Source organism: Ruditapes philippinarum, unplaced genomic scaffold (assembly GCF_026571515.1).
Source record: "Ruditapes philippinarum isolate M1 unplaced genomic scaffold, ASM2657151v2 ctg1978_1_1_1_1, whole genome shotgun sequence".
NCBI lineage: Eukaryota > Metazoa > Mollusca > Bivalvia > Venerida > Veneridae > Ruditapes > Ruditapes philippinarum.
This window is the reverse complement of record NW_026859498.1, coordinates 88,812-108,615: the sequence shown is the minus strand read 5'-3', so window position 1 is coordinate 108,615 and position 19,804 is coordinate 88,812. Positions and strand designations below refer to the sequence as shown.

Here is a 19,804-nt window from a genome sequence, read left to right as displayed (position 1 = left end):
CCAGAGACAAGATATTTCTGGCTAATATAATTAAGACACTTCGTGTGATTTTAAAAAGGTTATGCTTTTCTATCGCTATACCTTTATAGTATAGTTAAGATCCCCATATATCTCAATATGAATTTAGGTATTGATAAAAAGCATGCATCATATTATCACTGCAAACAAAGCATATCATTGCATACTGTATTATAATCCCAACTACAATACCACTGTTTGCAAACTAAAATGTCAAAGAATGATACATGTAAGAGGATTTTAAGTCAATACAAGAAGTGTTACAAGACCTCTGTGGACTGAGCAAACATCGCTCTAACGCTAATTAGGGGTGATGAAGAATACACGATGACTCTGATCGGTCCTATATAAAGTTGCAAAAGGTTCACAAAACCACACAACAGCAATCACGTACTGTTGTCCGAGTCAATTTAAACTTGAAACCAAATTTGTCGTGTATTTTTTTATCTTCATGGAAATAAACTTTAAATAAAACAAATATGCATTATATGAAGATTTGAGACAACCTGAAGTCCTTAATTAGTTAAAGCTGCTGTATTAGGAAATATTTACGCACAACATATGGTTGTGATTCAACTCCTCAGTTTACACCACAAAAGATAAAGACTCAATTTTCTTTTATGGTGTACGTGTATGTTGCTATAAGAGGGTAAATACACATTAGTGTGGTTATTTTTGTAGTCATTGTTGTGCATATAACATGTACATCTGCAGAAGCACAAGGGTGCATTTATATAGCCAGAGCCCACAAAGCGATGGAGGGCTAATGCTCGAAAAAAATGGTGTATTAGCGCTAATTTTGCAAACAAATATAAATATACAGGCCTTATTATAGGCAATGCAAGTTTTCGCTATAAATAAACCGGTTTTTTCGTGCTTTCAAAAAAAAATCTTAAACACATATCAATAAGATGATAATTTATTAAAAGCAAATATCACACTACAAGCAAACATCGCAAACAACATACTAGAATTTCATTTTATGTACATAAAGTATATTTTTCATAGTATATAAATAGAATTTTTTTAAATCGTGATTTTTTTGTTTTGGATAGAATTTCGGGTTCCTGTGTGATTACGAATAATCGTCGAGGTAAAGTAGTGTGGGAGGAAAGTATTTAGCGATGTAAGCCTATTTACTTTATGATTTTTTTTCCATTGAAAACTTACGCAAGCACCGTGTAAACAGGAAGTAGCATGCGAACTTATAAATAATTTTTCTATTTGTGTTTATTCAGCAAAAGACATCTTCTCGTGGACAGAAAACATTTTAGAAATCATGAAAAGGTAAACATTATTTACGCATATATAGGTTTTTGTACATAATTAATGTTGTCAGAAGTTTCCGTGAAAATCCCACTTGAATAGTGCTCGGATAGTAATTAAAAAGGAAGTGGCTAGCCGTACAGGCCCGTACGGCTAGCCAAAAGTTCTAGCCGTACGTGAGTCACGTACGATTAGCCAGGACACACTGTATAGGCTAGCCGTACGGCACTTTTCAAAAATATATATTGAAGCACAGGAGCTTGAAATTCTATCAATAATCGCTCAAAAGTCCGATTTAAAAAAAAAATCCATACCTATATATAAAAAAACACAAGGAAGGAAACAACATTTTTACCCCACCCACTTTAGACAACAGCAATTTGCCGATAATATCATTTGTCACGTAAATATCCGAGCTAAAACAAATTAAGTAAACATATAAACACTATTTAACTATTAACGGTTATCAATTTCGGTCCAGTCACACAGATTCCTCACGTAAACTATAGGTTTAAGTTCAACACAGGTTCCATTTACCCTGTTGTTGTTGTTTTGCTACGGACTGAATAATTAACTTTATTACATTATTAGTATAATATTACAAAAATGAGCCAGTAGCACCTGTTAAACATATGTTTATTATTCTCAATATTTGTGTTAAATAATAAATATTTTAAACTTATTCAAACTTTAATTTTAAGAGATTTCTAAAAAAAATTACACAAAATTGGAAAACCCCAAACTAAAAATAGGGCAAGGGAGATCACTTTTGTCCAAATACACCGCGAGTTATTTCCTTTTATTCAGTCCGTAGCATAACAACAACAACAGGGTAAATGGAACCTGTGTTGAACTTAAACCTATAGTTTACGTGAGGAATCTGTGTGACTGGACCGAAATTGATAACCGTTAATAGTTAAATAGTGTTTATATGTTTACTTAATTTGTTTTAGCTCGGATATTTACGTGACAAATGATATTATCGGCAAATTGCTGTTGTCTAAAGTGGGTGGGGTAAAAATGTTGTTTCCTTCCTTGTGTTTTTTTTATATATAGGTATGGATTTTTTTTTAAAATCGGACTTTTGAGCGATTATTGATAGAATTTCAAGCTCCTGTGATTGAAGGCGAAAGTGCATATGTTAATTATGTCTTTAAGCGAGGGTTTTAGTCAAGATTGTTTACTTTTTAGATCGACGTGTTGGCTACAGTAAATAATTAACTTTGTCATCTCAAGACGTCGAGAAAAAATAGCGTTTGGTTGCAGTTAAATAACATCAATTGAAATAGTTTACAAAATTTGATAATAATCTTTTTTTGTTTCATTAAGTTTAATTTTTAAACTGAAAAAAAAAACACCGAAAAAAATTGTTGTTGGGCTCTGATAATTGCGACAATTACCGCCGGTATAGAAGTTTGTCCATCGTCCATCATTAAGAAAAGTTTGCATTATTAAATTATTTTTCCTTTTCATCGTTTTTTTTTTAATATTCTTTTTATTTATTTATTTACTTCCCTCCGATCACTATTTATTTGATCCATATGTCAGGGCTCGAGCTAGTGGGCGATTCGGGCGAAATAGTCGCCGAATTCCGTCTGACTTCGCCGACATCCTACATGAAAGCGAAGATGAAGTCGCCCGATTTTATTGATCCATTATTGAAAATTACCAACAATAACTGTGAATAACATGTTGTGTGTGTTTGCTTTGTTTACCCTCGCCGCCGGAAAAAGGGACTGTCATGCATCTCAATCAACGCGAAATGTCATTAATCCGTTTGTTTACCAACATGTCATAAAAGTCTAATTAACAGACACTCGTGGAACAATTAGACTCCGCCCACGGCGAGATTACCGATACGTGCGAGAAACCAATCGTAATTCACGTTTTAATCGAGGCGACATTATTAAACCAATCATTAAATCGCTAACATACTACTACCCGTAACAATAATTTATGATGGACGGATCAAACGTCAATTAAATTTTCACTATCGAATGATTGTCAGAATTAAGAGGACCGCTCGACATATAACTGTAACGGTAATTTTAAATGAAAATTATGATAACCTTTTTTGTCGACGAGTTAAATTTGATAAAATTGACGGCGTATAACAATGTATTTGTTACAAATGAAGTTAAATTAAAGATCGTTTCTTTCGTTATCTACTTTCATTTTCTTTACAACATAAGTGAATATGAATAAAATGTCCGGCGCAAGCTTTTTAATAGTAAATCAGAAGGGAATAACTGTTAATCCACCCATGATATTATCCATGATAGGAATCAACTATGGCTTTTTTATCTTCATTTAATGCAATGGTTGCATTACATGATACTCATTCTTTTTACTTGTTTCAAACTACTTTTAAATTAAAATTGAATATTCTGTTGTAACACAAATCCAATTCATTTAATAAGATATGTACAGTGAGTCAACATAATTGCGATAACATACAACAAACATCGATAAATGAATCTCCTCACTTCTCCCTAAAGTCTCCCCACTTCTCCCTAAAGCAGCTGGAGGGAGAAGTGACTTCTCCCTAAATTTTGAACCTAGCTTGAGCCCTGTATGTGATTAATTAACAGATTTAACAATTCATCTTTCATACAAATCATAAGCATGAAAATTAAGGACGTTATAACATGCAACTTAATTTGACACTCAATTTTATTAAGATAGACAACGCTTACTCGTATTTATTTTTTTATGCAAAATTGCGGAGCATCTTTATTAAAGTGAACACACTAGGACAAATGCGGAGATTTTATTAAAATTGTTGTTTAAAGACACAAAATAACAAATGCATTTTCGACTTCCATATAATTTTGAAAAGTGCCGTACGGCTAGCCAATACAGTGTGTCCAGGCTAGTCGTACGTGACTCACGTACGGCTAGAACTTTTGGCTAGCCGTACGGGCCCGTACGGCTAGCCACTTCCATTAAAAAAAACTTATTTTGATTAACAGTTTTCAAGAATGAAGGTGAGAAGAAAATTTAAGATGTTAAAATGTTGTTTATGAATTCAAAATGACTTATGTTATTGTTTACATTAGTTTATATGTATAAATTTGCTAGTAATAGAAGTAGAATGTGTAAATTGTGTTGTACAATGAATATTTTCTCAAAGTAGCATGCCTCCAGATTCATGCTAATTTTCCTGAAAAATTTTGAAAATGTATTAAAAAGTAAAATATTGTGAAGTGAACAAAGAAAGTATTGAGGTGATGTGATAGCTCAATTGGTTAGACCACTGGCTGTCACTTTTAAGGTCATGGGTTTGATCCTGGTAACAACCTTGGGATTTTTCAGAGACACTTTCAGTGTTACCCACCTAACTGGAGGTGTACTGGTAAGAAATCCAGGGAATTCTTGCATACATGTATCAGTGTATACACTGGGCATGTAAAAAACCAAGCCGGGGGTCTATCCAATAAGAGGTAGGGACTGGTTCCCGGATTCCCTTGTATCTCATAGTTGTTTCTGAAGTGACTATTCTAGAGTCATGTCTACGTCCTCGCGAGGGGTTGACATTAATGGAAAATAGATAACTGAAATTAACACATTGCAAATGGAAAGTTGTTTTAATCAGACAAAGCAATGCATTGGGACCAGACAATTATGGTCGCTTGTCACATATGACAGGGAGTCATATAATTCAGACCATTTATATACATGTAGGAAAATACGTCGGGAGGACTGAAACAAGGTCGGGTAAGACAGGGAGTCGTTGAAATCAGGAGGTCGCTAAGGCAGTCTCGACTATATTGACATGATGAGGAGAGAACATAATTTTTCAAATAATATTGAAATTTTTAATATTTCAATCAGTCATTTTTTTTCTGAATATATTTTACAGTCTTGAGTAATATGCTTAATCGGCGTTATTACCTCCTTTTTTCCTCCTATTTAGTTGAAGTAATGTTTTCCTTTTAAATGATTTAATGGTTCTGTAATTGCAGTTTCAAAAAGTTAACTATGCTCAGATTTGATATTCGCAATTATTCATATTGCTTTTATACACAGTGTCTTTGTCAATTTTTTTTTATGAAATAAATATGTTTTAACATCACACAAAGTAGATATGTTATGTTAAAAACTGTACATACAAAAAATGATACAATATGTGGTCACAATACATGTATGAATTTATAGTTTCATTAAAAAAACTGGCAAATATTAGAAGAAAAAACAAACTTTGCTTGACCCATATTAGGGAATAGCCTACTGATTCTAATACATTACTAAAGTTCATTCATTCTTTTATTCAAATTAGACATAGTCAGTAAGAATTTTATAAATTTCTGAGATTAAAATATTAAAACTGAAGGACAAGCATAGTTTATCTTTAGTTACCAAATAAACATCTCTAAATATGTAAATGAACTTTAAGTATGGTTATGATACATTCTCAGTTGTCAGCATTTTGATTTCAGCTTTTCCAACTTTATTTTCCCCTTCAGAACACCATGATTGCTTTGGAAAATTAAAAAAAAAGATCACCGTAGAATTTTTGATTGGACATTTCAGGTGCCAGGTGTGTTCAGAGGCGGAAGCCAAGTACCGATGCCCTCGATGTAATACTGAGACGTGTTGTTTAGAATGCGTCAAACAACATAAAGTCAATACAGACTGTAGTGGCCAACGTGATAAAACTGCTTATGTTAAATTGAGTGATTTCAATGACAGAAATTTACTGAATGGTAAGAACTTTGTAAACTCACCAGTAAGACCTATTGTTTGTTAGACGTTGCCAATATTTTAAAACTGTCAGGAAAGGCCTATATTTTACGTTTGACACTGCAGGGATAGATACCTGAGCGAATTGTTAAACCGAAGAGAACAAAAGTTTTGAAAGCCACTTGGGGCCAAGAGGAGGAAGGATAAAGATGTGCCAATGTCGTGTTGTCTGTCTCTAGACTAAAAACTTGGATGTGTGTGACTGCCTGTTGGGTGCGTGGGGGGACATCCTTGTTCTATAGGCATAGTTCTTTGTTCATTTCTTGGATGTCCCTTTGTGGCTGAGGGTTTGCCCTTAAGGGTGGAGGCATCAGAATTGCAGCCAGTGTTTATCCCTGCATGATGGTAACAGGCAACTAAATAGGTTTGAATTACTGGAGTCTATGCACCTCGTAAGTCCAGCAGGTGTTGTGGTTTGTGGTTGTTTTGACAAGTAAGTCCAGCAGGTGTGGTTGTTTTGACAAGTAAGTCCAGCAGGTGTTGTGGTTTTGACACCCGGTGTTGTTCAATGGTAGTTGGTTTGTACACTTAAGTTAACAGAAGTCATCTTTACAGTTTTGGTGCTAAATGACTTAAATTTTGTAAACCGAACAAAAACAAAATTTTTTTGATTGCGTTGAGTACTATTTACTTGTTACCAATCAAGTAAAAGTTTATTTTGTTGGTTACAGATTACAGACTTTTAGAAGACACTGGGCGGAAAAACAATAATGCAGCCAGGGATGTCTTAAAAAGAAAACATAACAGGCCAAACTTTGTGAGTCACTTTATTTCGGTATCAAATTTAACCACTTTATTTAATTTCTTTATGATTTATCTACATTTTAGTTAAAGGTTTGTCAATTTTATCTCATAAGTTTAGATCTGCAATAAATTTGATTTCTTTTATTTCAATGCCAGACTCAATTACATGTATATCTCATAACCATATTTAACCACTTTAACTTAAGGTGACAACGGAGTCAATTATCGCTGAAAATACCTAAAATGAGATTTTTTGCTAAGTAGATTTATCAACCTTTTCTGAACACATTCGTGATTTAATTTTGGAAGCAGGTAGTCCAAAAAATGTGTTTTTAAACGTTTTAAAACGGTACCTATACTATTTGTAACTGCTACTCGCGTAACCTGTCGATTATCGATAACGCTCCGCCCCCTGTTGAGGCATCAATGAGGGAAATCGGTAGTTCCATATATCCGTGAATTACAGGTCCATACTTCTCGTAATACATGTATCGTACAACTACCGTACATCTTTTATGAATATCTCAACATTTAGCCTTTTTTATAAATTAAGAAATTGTCGGCCAATGTACGTAACATAAATAATTAAGCATAGCGGCAAATCGCACAACCACGGGGTTGAATAAAAATGTAGTTGCTAAAATATCCATAATGTGTGAAAATAATTTGTCTGTCCCGTTAATCTGATAGATATTACATTGAGTTGATAGACTTTTGTACGGATTCAAGGGCTTACTTTACATTCAACCTCGTTTTCTATCAATGTCGAGTAAAACAACAACAAAAACAGACAACATTTTTATGTGAACGCCTATATGACTTGTGGTAAGGTGTACCTGACAAATTTCTAAACCATTTTAGATTGTCTAAGGGTGATTATTTCTCTATGAATAAAAAAAAGATATTAAAATATATTTCCAGTGAAAATAAATTGTTCGCCAGTAAATCGGACACAGTACTAATAAATCTGGGACAAAGTATGAAATTTATTGTCTATCCCGGTAGAAACTGGATCTCTATGCCGTGCATAGATGATATTCATAATAGAAGTCAAGAAGGCCATATCATAATGATCGAGTAATACCTTTTATTTCTATTAAAATATGTGAAGCATTATCAATTTGGTGGAAAAAATATATAATATCCCGTTCTTATTTTGTACATCTACCATGGACTTTAAAAGACTGTCAGAAGCTTAGTTTTTTGTTATTTTATTTTATATTTTAACGGAATTTCATACACGAATACACAGGCAGAGTGACACTGGTATAATACAATAATAATGCTGATGACACTAATAATAAACTTCAAAAAGGAAACAATTAAATACCCCGCTAGCGGTGCGCAAATGCGTTCCATTTCCCCCCACTGAGTGCCTCAAATTTTACCGATAGTCACGTGACATGTGCGACAGATACCAGACGAACAGTAAATCACGTTAATTAGAATTGAAGAAATTTCGGCTATAAACTGATATTAATCAGCAGCTTTTTAATTGGTCAGATGTCACTGGGTCATAAAATGTTGTTAGAGTATGTTACCGCAACTTGTGACCCTCTCTGGTGCGATATTTGTGTATTATGCAATTATTTAGCGTGAAACGTAGGGGTCCGAGAGAGAACAGCCGATTTATGACACTTCGTTTGATGCGGGTCGGACTTACTTTGAATCGGCATAACTTTTTTAATAATCAAGCAATTAACATGCGGTTTAAAGCACATGAAAGGAAATTCATTTACGGAGGGAACCGTGTCAGGGATTTTTGTTTGCTCAATCAGCGACTTAATTATCTTTAATTACGTAATATGTATGGTGAAAAAAAGTCGCATAAAATGTTTGACGTTACGTAATATTTTTTTGAGAAAAGATAGAAAAAATTTGAGACACGGTTCCCCAGATAATATAAGTAAGGTTATTTTCCAAAAGTTTGATGACAAAAAAATAAAAAATGACTTTGATATGACGATTTAAAATTTTAGGATTTTTATTCAAAATCAATCATTTACAAAAGCATTTTTTTCAAATATGTTATTTTTTATGCTGATCAGCGACATTTAATGCATAAAGATTAAATAAATAACAATTATTACTAAAATAACTTGGTTTAAATTACATTTATGTGAGTACCACGGAAAGTGTCTGTTGTCACCTTAAGTACTGGAACTTTATCTCAGTACCAGATTTAACCACTTTAACTAAAGTACTGGATCTTTATCACAGTACCAGGTTTTACCACTTTAACTCACTGCTGTATATAATTAAGTCATATTTTGTTAAATTGCAATCTAACATATATTTGTATGTTCCAAAAATCTTGTGTTCTGTACCAGTACTGGCCTTAGTGTATAACTTCCAACACATTCACATGAAACAATGAAATGATATCTATTTATACATGTAACTCAATGAAATAACAATGCCTTTACATGGACTTATTGAAATGACTGTCAAGAAAACAAACTTGAAAATTATGTAAGATTCATACAGACTTTATATACAAACTGATATTTACAGCTTCGAGAGTTAGAGAAACAAGCTGGTATAAGGAAAATAAACCTACGCTTGATGCCGTATCCAATGTCACGTCGTAAAAGTAACTCAACCAATTATCAAAACAGGTAATACCATGGTATGTTATTTTTTTTGATATGTAGATAATTTTGTTTGAAAATTCACCCAAAACATTTGCAGAAGCATATTTCATAGCAATTGTCTTGACAAAAAATGGTCAGCAAAATTCATACAATGGACATTTATAAACAAGACACACGTATGACAAGAACATGTTTTTTACCTGAAAGCATTTAAACCAGTATGAAAAAGAATTACAGACAAGTAATTAGAGCCGCTCATGACAAAACCAACCGCTATCAGTTTCTCTACTTGTAATAGGGTTTGTAAGCAAACAGCATGGATCCTGATCAGACTGTGCGGATCCATGATGGTCGCAAACACATTACGTTGGTTTTGTCATGACGCGGCTCATTAATACTTTAAATAAATTATCAAATATCTGTGTATCATAGATATTTTGTTGTCTGCTATTGATATCCTCAAGATTTGTTTTGCACTGAATCATTGACAGCTTTAAATAATATACAATGTATTGTTAGAATATGAAGAATATGAATATTAATAAACTGATCATAGTGAAAATGCATCAACACAGGACTTGTATCTGGACCCGGCTTATATATTTGACAGACTATAAGAGTCTTAAAAAAAACATATAATTGAAAAGGAAATTATGTGACATTTGAGGCTTTATAGAGTATTATAGAGTATTCTTGAAAAAAAATTAGATTGATCTTATTGTCATTATCATGCCACAGACTTAGATTTAAAGGGAACCTTGCTGCCTAACTTTTGGCAAATGTTATAATCACTGACCTGTAAGCTTTTATATGATTTTTGACTGTAAATTATTTATGTAAGACAAAAAAATAATGTTGGATATAGTTTATGTTTTTCTAAATATCTCATGCCATACCATTGCCTGATTTGAAAATAAAGTACAGGCAGGCAATTTTCGCGGCGAAAAAATTGGCTCAAAGAAAAAATTTGCCAGTTCTAGCCCTGATAAGACCCTTCGTATGAAATGGTTGTTTGCATCAAGCAGCTTGGGTTATATTCCAAACAATCGTTAACATACGGCCATATAACCTTTCATGAATCTTTATGACAAATTTTTGATACAGCAAACATTCTTTATTAGAAAAAAACCCTGTATTATGCCATAAATTGACAGCAGCCATGTATATAATTAACATAAACATCATAATTATCCAATGAAAAGCAACGTTACAAACATGCAGTTTTATAATCTCGATTTTTGACAAGTTATATGGTCAAATATAAACTGTTATGAGATTTTATAACCCAAGTCTCTAGCTGAGCATTATATTGCAAACAACCTTTAATACATGTTGTTTGTATTTTTAGCTCACCTGTCACAAAGTGACAGGGTGAGCTTTTGTGATCGCTTTTCGTCCGGCGTCTGTCCGTCGTCCGTCCGTCGTCCGTCCGTAAACTTTTGCTTTAAATGACATCTCCTCATAAACCACTGAGCCAATTTCATCCAAACTTCACAGGAATGTTCCTTTGGTGGTCACCTTTAAAAATTGTTCAAAGAATTTAATTCCATGCAGAACTCTGGTTGCCATGGCAACCGAAAGAAAAATCTTTAAATATCTTCTTTTAAACAACCCTAAGAGCTAGAGCTTAGATATTTGGCATGAAACATCTTCTAGTGAGTGTCTACCAATTTTGTTCAAATAAAAGCCCTGGGGTCAAAATTGGCCCCGCCCCGGGGGGTCATTGATTTTCCCTATATGCATATAGTAAAAACTTAAAAAATCTTCTTTTAAAGAACCGTAAGAGCTAGAGCTTAGATATTTGGCATGAAACATCTTCTAGTGAATTTCTATCAAGTTTGTTCAAATAAAAGCCCTGGGGTCAAAATTGGCCCCGCCCCAGGGGGTCATTGATTTTCCCAATATGCATACAGTAAAAACTTAAAAAATCTTCTTTTAAAGAACCCAAAGAGCTAGAGCTAAGATATTAAGCATGAAACATCTTCTAGTGAGTGTCTACCAAGTTTGTTCAAATAAAAGCCCTGGGGTCAAAATTGGCCCCGCCCCGGGGGGTCATTGATTTTCCCTATATGCATATAGTAAAAACTTAAAAAATCTTCTTTTAAAGAACCATAAGAGCTAGAGCTTAGATATTTAGCATGAAACATCTTCTAGTGAGTATCTACTAAGTTTGTTCAAATAAAAGCCCTGGGGTCAAAATTGGCCCTGCCTCGGGGGGTCATTGATTTTCCCTATATGCATATAGTAAAAACTTAAAAAATCATCTTTTAAAGAACTCAAAGAGCTAGAGCTAAGATATTTAGCATGAAACATGTTCTAATGGGTGTCTACCAAGTATGTTCAAATAAAAGCCCTGGGGTCAAAACTGGCCCCGCCCGAGGGGTCATTGATTTTCCTTATATGTGTATATCAAAAACTTAAAAATCTTCTTTGAAAAAAACCCAAATAGCTAGAGTTTAGATATTAAGCATGAAACATCTTTAAGTAAATATCTACAAAGTTTGTTCAAATAAAAGCCCGGGGGTCAAAACTGGCCCTGCCCCAGGGGTGTCATTGTTTTTAACTATATGTGTATAGTAAAAACTTTAAAAATCTTTTTTTAAAAAACCCAATGAGCTAGAACTTAGATGTTTAGCATGAAACATCTTCTTATGGGTGTCTAACAAGTCTGTTCAAATAAACAAATAAAAGCCCTTGGATAAAAATTGGCCCGGGGGTGGGGGGGCTATATACAGGTGAGCGACCTCAGGGCCATCATGGCCCTCTTGTTTAATTTTACAATTTCGTCTGCTCATCTGGAGGCATGCAGCTTTAATATTTAGCTGTTTTAAACAGGATGCCTACATAGGACATTTTTCTGTATATCTGTGTAAGATATGTTCTCAAACAACGTCCCTGCTTGGTACAAATCACAAAATAAACGATGCTTTAATACATTTGTAAACCAGTGTGAAATGTTATTGTTATGAAGTCAGAAATACCAAAAACAAAAACAAAACAAAAACAACTGAGCAACAACAAACAACACAACAGAACTGTAACAGCAGGAGCAGCAAAACAGTCAAATTTGTGTTGATTTTTTTTCTACTATTATTCTGGTTAGGTTAAAGAAAATGTTTTGGCAGATTGAGTGGGTGTTTGCAGATGTGGATCTAACACTGATAGATAAAAGGTTAGTGAGCCATCATTTTCACCTTGTTTAACTGCATTTAACTAGTGCTGCTTTTTAAGTTTGGAATTGTTCTTTGTTTATATAAAGAATCAAATATATGTACTAGAATAGTTAATCCAATATTATAGACAATAGTTCAACTTTTGTTTACATATAAAAATATGGATGCATACTTTTATTTGTTTATGAAATACATGTAGTCCTAAATATGTTTGTGACCAAGAGCCCTTACACATTATCAGGGCTTTATGCATTGATCCTTTTCTTTTTTTATTGCAGAACTAGGGTCCTTCTTTGCAGAATAAGGGCCCTTCTTGGCGGAATTAGGGCCCTTGTTGACAAAATTATGTCCCTTGTTGGCAGAATTAGGGTTCTTGCTGACAGAATTAGGGCCCTTGTTGACAGAATTAGGGCACTTGTTGACATAATTAGGACCCTTATTGGCAGAAAACCTAATTTTGTAACAGTGTCCTCTAGCTTGAATTGTTGTGCCCCAACTAGAGAGGGGGGGGGGCATTTAGATTTTTCCTTGTTCGTTCGCCAGTACATCTGTCTGCCCTTTCTCATTTTGTGTCACACATAGCCTAAAAAGTATTTAACCAAGAGTCATGGATCTTTACAGGAATTTGCTCAGCATGTGTTGCTGTGCACCTTGGAATTTTTCATGTGGATTTATTTAGTATTTGTAGAGTTATTGCCCTTGACTTAGTAAGAATTTGCAAATTTCAACTTTTGTTACAAGTAGCTCAAGAAGTAATTGACCTAGGGTCATAAAACTTTACAGGAGTATTGACAGCATGTGTAGATGTGCACCTGGGTATTTTAGTATGGATTTATGTAGTATATGTAGAGTTATTGCCCTTAACAAGAATGTTAATCAGCATATGAAGTTGTGCACCTGAGGTTTTACTTGTGGATTCAGTCTGTTTTGTCACAGTTATTGCCCTTAAATTAGAGAAAATTTGCAATTTGTGTTGTGATAGTCATGAAACTTCAAATGAATGGTGGTCAACATGTTTAATTGTGTACCTGGTGTTTGCTTGTTGATTTATCCAGTTTTTTGTGTCGCCTTGAAAAAGGCGACATATAGGGATTACTTTTGTCGGCGTCGTCGTTGTCGTCGGCGTCGTTGTCGGTGTCGGCGTCGGCGTCCCCTTAAGCTTGTCCGGAGCATAAGTCAGTCATTATAAGTTGGATTGACTTCAAACTTGGTATGCATGCTTCTTACAATGACCCGATGTGCAGTGCACAAGAACCGATACTCTGCACTTCCTATTTTTTGAGTTATTGCCCTTTGTTAAATTTCATACTTCATTTTTGTCCGGGCCATTACTCCTAAAGTATAAAAGCTATGGACTTGAAACTTCATAGGATGATAGTTCTCATTAAGAAGAAGTGCAGTGCACAAGAACTGGTACTCTGCATTTCTTATTTTTTGAGTTATTGCCCTTTGTTAATTTTCATACTTTATTTTTGTCAGAGCCATTTCTCCTAAAGTATAAAAGCTATGGACTTGAAACTTCATAGGATGATAGATCTCATTAAGAAGAAGTGCAGTGCACAAGAACTGGTACTCTGCATTTCTTATTTTTTGAGTTATTGCCCTTTGTTAATTTTCATACTTTATTTTTGTCAGAGCCATTTCTCCTAAAGTATAAAAGCTATGGACTTGAAACTTCATAGGATGATAGATCTCATTAAGAAGAAGTGCAGTGCACAAGAACTGGTACTCTGCATTTCTTATTTTTTGAGTTATTGCCCTTTGTTAATTTTCATACTTTATTTTTGTACAGGCCATTTCACCTAAAGTAAAAAAGCTATGGACTTGAAACTTCATAGGATGATAGATCGCATTAAGAAGAAGTGCAGTGCCCAAGAACTGGTACTCTGCATTTCTTATTTTTTGAGTTATTGTCCTTTGTTTATTTTCATACTTTATTTTTGTCCAGGCCATTTCTCAATGATTATAAATGCTTTAGATATGAAACTTAATAGGATGATAGATCTTATTGATAAGAAGTGCCGTGCACAGAAACTGCTGCTCTGCATTTCTTATTTTTTGAGTTATTGCCCTTTGTTGATTTTCAAATTCCATTTTTGTCCTGGCCATTTCTCCTAAACTACATTGTTCACAAGGCGACACATCCGACTCACGGAGTTCTAGTCTAGTAATTGCCCTTGACTTAGTAAACACTGTTCCATTATGTTGTGTTATTTGTTCCTTGAGTTCTTTAGTTAGAATCAACCAACTTTACAGGAATAATGATCAACATCACTGTGAAGCTATGCACCTGAGATTTTGCATGTGGATTTTTTCAGTTTTGTTAGAGTTATTGCCCTTGACTTAGTATAAATTTGCAATTTTCCACTTGTTCATAAGTATTTGACCTGTAGGCCTGAAAATTTACAAGAATGTTGGTCAGAAAGTGTACTTATAGGCCTGAAAATTTACAAGAATGTTGGTCAGAAAGTGTACTTATGCACCTTGGGGTTTTCTTGTGGCTTTATTCAGTATTTGTAAAGTTCTTGCCCTTTACTTAGTAACAGATTTTTAGTTTTCAACTTGTGGCACATGTAGCCCAAAAATATTTGACCTAGAGTCATAAGATTGACAAAACAGTGGAGTGTGGGGGCATCCATGTCCTATGGACACATTTTTAATTAGTGCTCATTTCATACAATTAAATTGTTCTTTTGGTATGGCAACACAATAGTGGTCTGACATAGGTAAGTCATTACATTTGCTAGCATTAAATTTCTTGCATAGCAGACTGGCGTTTCCGTGAGTTTTACCCATGCCGGAAATTTCATCTGGCATGGGGGGTGCCAGATGAGTCGCGTGCCAAACAACAACGTCATTTTAGCGCCATTTATGAATGAACCGCGTTAAAATGACGTCGTTTTAGAAGGGAAATATGTCTTAGGATGACGTCATTTCGCCGTTGTTATTTAAGTTGTAAGTTCATACACTATTGTAAGAAAATAGTTATGGATGAAATGACTTTAATTTCCATGAACATATATCATATTGAGGTAAATCATTTTAAATATGAAATAATATGGCAGAATATGTAAGAAAAAATATCTTTCATATGTTTGCGGTTCGGATCGGAATATCCATCCCTCGGGAACCCGCCCATGGGCGGGTCCCCTCGGGACGGATATTCCGGTCCGAACCGCAACATATGTCAGATATTATTATTGTTAACAAATTTAGGAGCTGGCTCATGCCTGAAGTAATATATAACAGGACACCTGAGTACAGCTGGAAATGTGCCAGGTGGCCCTTATAGTATTGTTGATAATTAAAATCCTTAAATAACAAGCAACAATTTACTATTTTCATAGAATATGTGAAGATGATACCTTAGAATCTGTGCTGGAGAAACATGTCGGAGTTGATAGTGACCCAGTTGTCAGACACAAGATAAAGCCATACATCACTGCCGGTAGAGAAAACTGGAAGCTCTTCATGAGATATGAAAACACCTCTGCTGATAAACCACAGTATGTATCTTTGTTGATATACCGGTACATTTGCTAAGTTTTCTTCTTTTAAGCTTTCCTTAACACATATAATAGAGAAATTTCTGTGATAAACAGCAGTATGTGTTTTTGTTGATATACCGGTACATTTGCTAAGTTTTCTTCTTTTAAGCTTTCCTGTACACATATAGTAGAGAAATTTCTGTGATAAACAACAGTACATGTATATATCTTTGTTGACATGCCAATATTAGCTAAGTTTTCTCCTTTTAAGATTTCCTTCACACATATTTTGGAGTAATTTTTCTGTCCATTTTTTTACTATATTAAAACATAGGTTATGTAGAGATTTTATGCATAGAGTCTTCTTGTTGAAAGTTTATGTGATGTCCCATATTTACTCTGCTATTAGACTGACTCCTATTAAACACAGTAGAATAAGATTATGCTTTGTTTTGGCCCAGTTTTATGTAAAAGCATATGTGTTGACATATTCACAACCATTTTATAAAAATCATTTTATTTTGACTTTTTTCAGATTTTACAAGTTAGATTTGACACAGTCTTTGTTAGAAAACTTTAGATACAAACAGATTGTTGAATATCCCAGCATTCATATTGTTCTTCCCTCAAACCCAAAACAGTACATCACAGGTTTGTACACGATGTCTTTTTGTTGTCGTATACAATGCACATGTATTAACATATTTGATGAAAATAGTTAACTTTGTGTAGTTTGATATAGAGTAAATTTGTACTATTATGTTTTATCACACACTAGTGCAGATTGGCAACTCCGTAAAAATGGTATTGCATATATTTTGACATGACGTCATTAGCGTTATACAAACATAGTGTAAAGATGCACTAAATGTTAAAGTTATACTTTTATATAGGTATGTCAATGAAAAATGACTCTTTTTTTCACTTTAAACAGTCTTTATTTTGGGTATGTGATAAATAGAATATTAGATTTGTGTAAGTTCATCACTGAATTTATTGAACTCGCCAGAGGCTTGCATAGTATAACTTTATTCAACTCATGCAATAAATTCAGTATTGACCTTATACTCATTCATTAGCCTCTATATATTTCTTTTCAATAAAAACTAAGCTTTATAGAATGTAGATCTGTGGCTTTAGTTATAAGAGGTCTAAGGTTGGATTCCCATTCAGGTCTGAACGATATTCAGTATTGGTTGTATAGGTGTCATTTATACAGGAACAAAGAAATGATAATAAAAGTCCATTCAGTTACCTCTCAACACTTCATACATGAAGGAGTCTGTTGAAATGTTCCCTTCAGTGCATTTTTGTGTCGCCTCTACGGAGTAGTGGGTACATATAGGCATCACTTCCCCGTCATCTGTCTGTCACAAAACTTGTCAGGACTACTCGTCAGAAACTACTAATACAAATTCATCCAATCTTTACAGGAATGATCAGTACTTAGTCTAGTTGTGCATAGGCTTATTTAGTTTAATGATTTTTCTAGGAGTTATGGCCCTTTAATTATTTTCATTTTTTAAAGTTTGTCCAGACTACTTCTCTTAAACTACTAATGCAATTTCAATGAAACTTTACAGGATTGATCAGTAGGTCAAGAACTTTAACATATTACAAGGGCTTGAATGATTTTTGGTCGAATTATGACCCTTGAATGAAAAGGGGGCGTCTGTGGGCGAGTGGTTAAGGTCGTTGACTTCAAACCACTTGCCCCTCACAGCTATGGGTTCGAATCCCAACATGGACTTTAGAGTCTTTCATGTGAGGAAGCTATCCAGCTAGCATACGGAATGTTGGTTGTTCTACTCAGGTGCCCGTTCGTGCCTCAAATACTGTATAAGTGGAAAATTTTGCGACATGGAAATATTTGCTATTTTTGCGAATTTAAATTATTCACAAATATTTGATCACGCAAAAATTATTTCTGTTTAGACACACTTTCTTCTATCATTTGAATAATGTTTTCATACAGCATCTTACATCAATAAGTTTGACTGTTAAGGTCCTGAGATTAATTTTTCTCATTGCTTGTTTGTTTAAGTTTGGTCTTAACAAATCACAATGTTTAAATAAAATAATATATGTGTTAATAAGTCTATAGGTTATTCATATAACAAAAGAATGTTTCAAAATATGACAAAGAAATGTCAAATATGACAAAAAAATGTCCTCAGGTCCTTTGTCAAACTTACAATGTGTATTTCAAACAATTATATAAATAATAAAGTATTAAACAACTGAATAGAATGATTACAATAACGGCATATTCTTAACATGTACCTGCCTTATTTATGATATCAAAAAAACAGTATTAAATTCAAGAAATCATGTTTTCTCAAATATTTCCGCATGCATAAAGTCCACATTTTGACATTTGCAGCATAAATATCTACTTATACAGTAGTGCACAGAAGGGCACCTGAGGTCTTCTTCCACCAATAAATAATATGACCTATGTCGGTGTGATGTAAAACCCAATCGAACAAACTAACTGAATGAAAAGGGTGTTAACAAAGTTTGTCGGACTTCTCCTCTTATACCACTAATGTAATTTCAATGAAACTTCACAGGATTAATTGTTAGATCAAGTACTTGCACATAATACACAATTTTTGGCCGAGTTATTGCCCTTGAATTAAAAAGGTGGTTTTTTTTGTGTTACCAGCTACACAAGTTTGTCTGGACTTCTCCTGAGAAACTACTGGTGTTATTTCATTAAAACTTTAGGGGAATAATAAATACCATGTCTCGTGCATCTCAACATTTTTTGGTTCATTGGTTTTTGTCAGAGTTTTGGCCCTTTAATGATTTTAATTTTGAAATTTGTCTGGACTACTCCTGTGATACCATTAATGCATTTCAATTGATTCGTAGCACATAATCTTATGCATATAACACCGGTTTTTATGTTGAATGATTTTTTGCTGAGTTATGGCTATCTTGAGGCCAAACTGACAGCCGTTGTTGAAGATATACTGACCCTTATAGATTAGGTAGATATCACCCCCTGATGAAATAATATATCGTCCTTGATTGGTTTTAAACTATTGTGTTGAAAGGCATGTGATACTATAGAAGAGACGTTTAACTGTATCGAGGTCCAACATCTGTATAGAGACAGAAATATATTCTCCCATTTATTTTCTAATGAAAAATATGTTATTGATTTTTAGTGCCTACAGAACAAATACAAGCACAAAATACACAGGAAAAGCTGCTGGCAACAGAAGAAAAGCTCACGTCTGGAGTAGACACGCTGTCGACAGAAAAGCTGACGACAGCAGTAGGAAATGAATTGGATAAAGTTTTAGGAACAGAATCAAAAAATGAAAATGTAACTGGAGATATTCTCCCTAGACCAATTGAGAGTGTCACATGAGCATGAAAAAGATCTTTATTAAAATTGTTTTTATCAGTTAAAAACTTGTTATTTGAAATACCCACCTTAAATATGGAAAGTCCTGTTCATAAGTTGGTAGTGTGATTTTTGTGCCCCCACTATAGGGGGGGCATTTAGATTTACCCTTGTCTGTCCATCCGTCTCCCTTGTTGGTCTGTCTGTCCTTCCGGCCTTCCGTTCTCTTTGTGTCGCACGTAGTTCAAAAAGTAATTGACCTAGAGTCATGAAACCTTACAGGAATGTTGATCAACGTGTAAAGTTGGCACCTGGGTAATTTTTGTGTAGATATTTTTAGAGTTATTGCCCTTGACTTAGTAAAAAATTTCTAATTTTCAACTTGTGTCGCACGTAACTAAAAAAGTATTTGACTTAGAG

At 34.1% G+C, this 19,804-nt stretch overlaps 1 protein-coding gene across 1 annotated transcript; it reads left to right on the top strand.

Moving 5' to 3' along the window:
- The first annotated feature begins 1,149 nt into the window (after positions 1 to 1,149).
- Positions 1,150 to 19,444, top strand: LOC132756706 (box C/D snoRNA protein 1-like). Its single transcript, XM_060747837.1, has 8 exons — positions 1,150 to 1,305; positions 5,818 to 5,990; positions 6,699 to 6,784; positions 9,286 to 9,389; positions 12,469 to 12,537; positions 15,886 to 16,044; positions 16,562 to 16,677; positions 19,203 to 19,444. Exons 1-8 carry the CDS (start codon positions 1,298 to 1,300, stop codon positions 19,406 to 19,408), a joined length of 921 nt encoding a protein of 306 aa, XP_060603820.1. The 5' UTR covers positions 1,150 to 1,297; the 3' UTR covers positions 19,409 to 19,444.
- Positions 19,445 to 19,804: the final 360 nt, after the last annotated feature.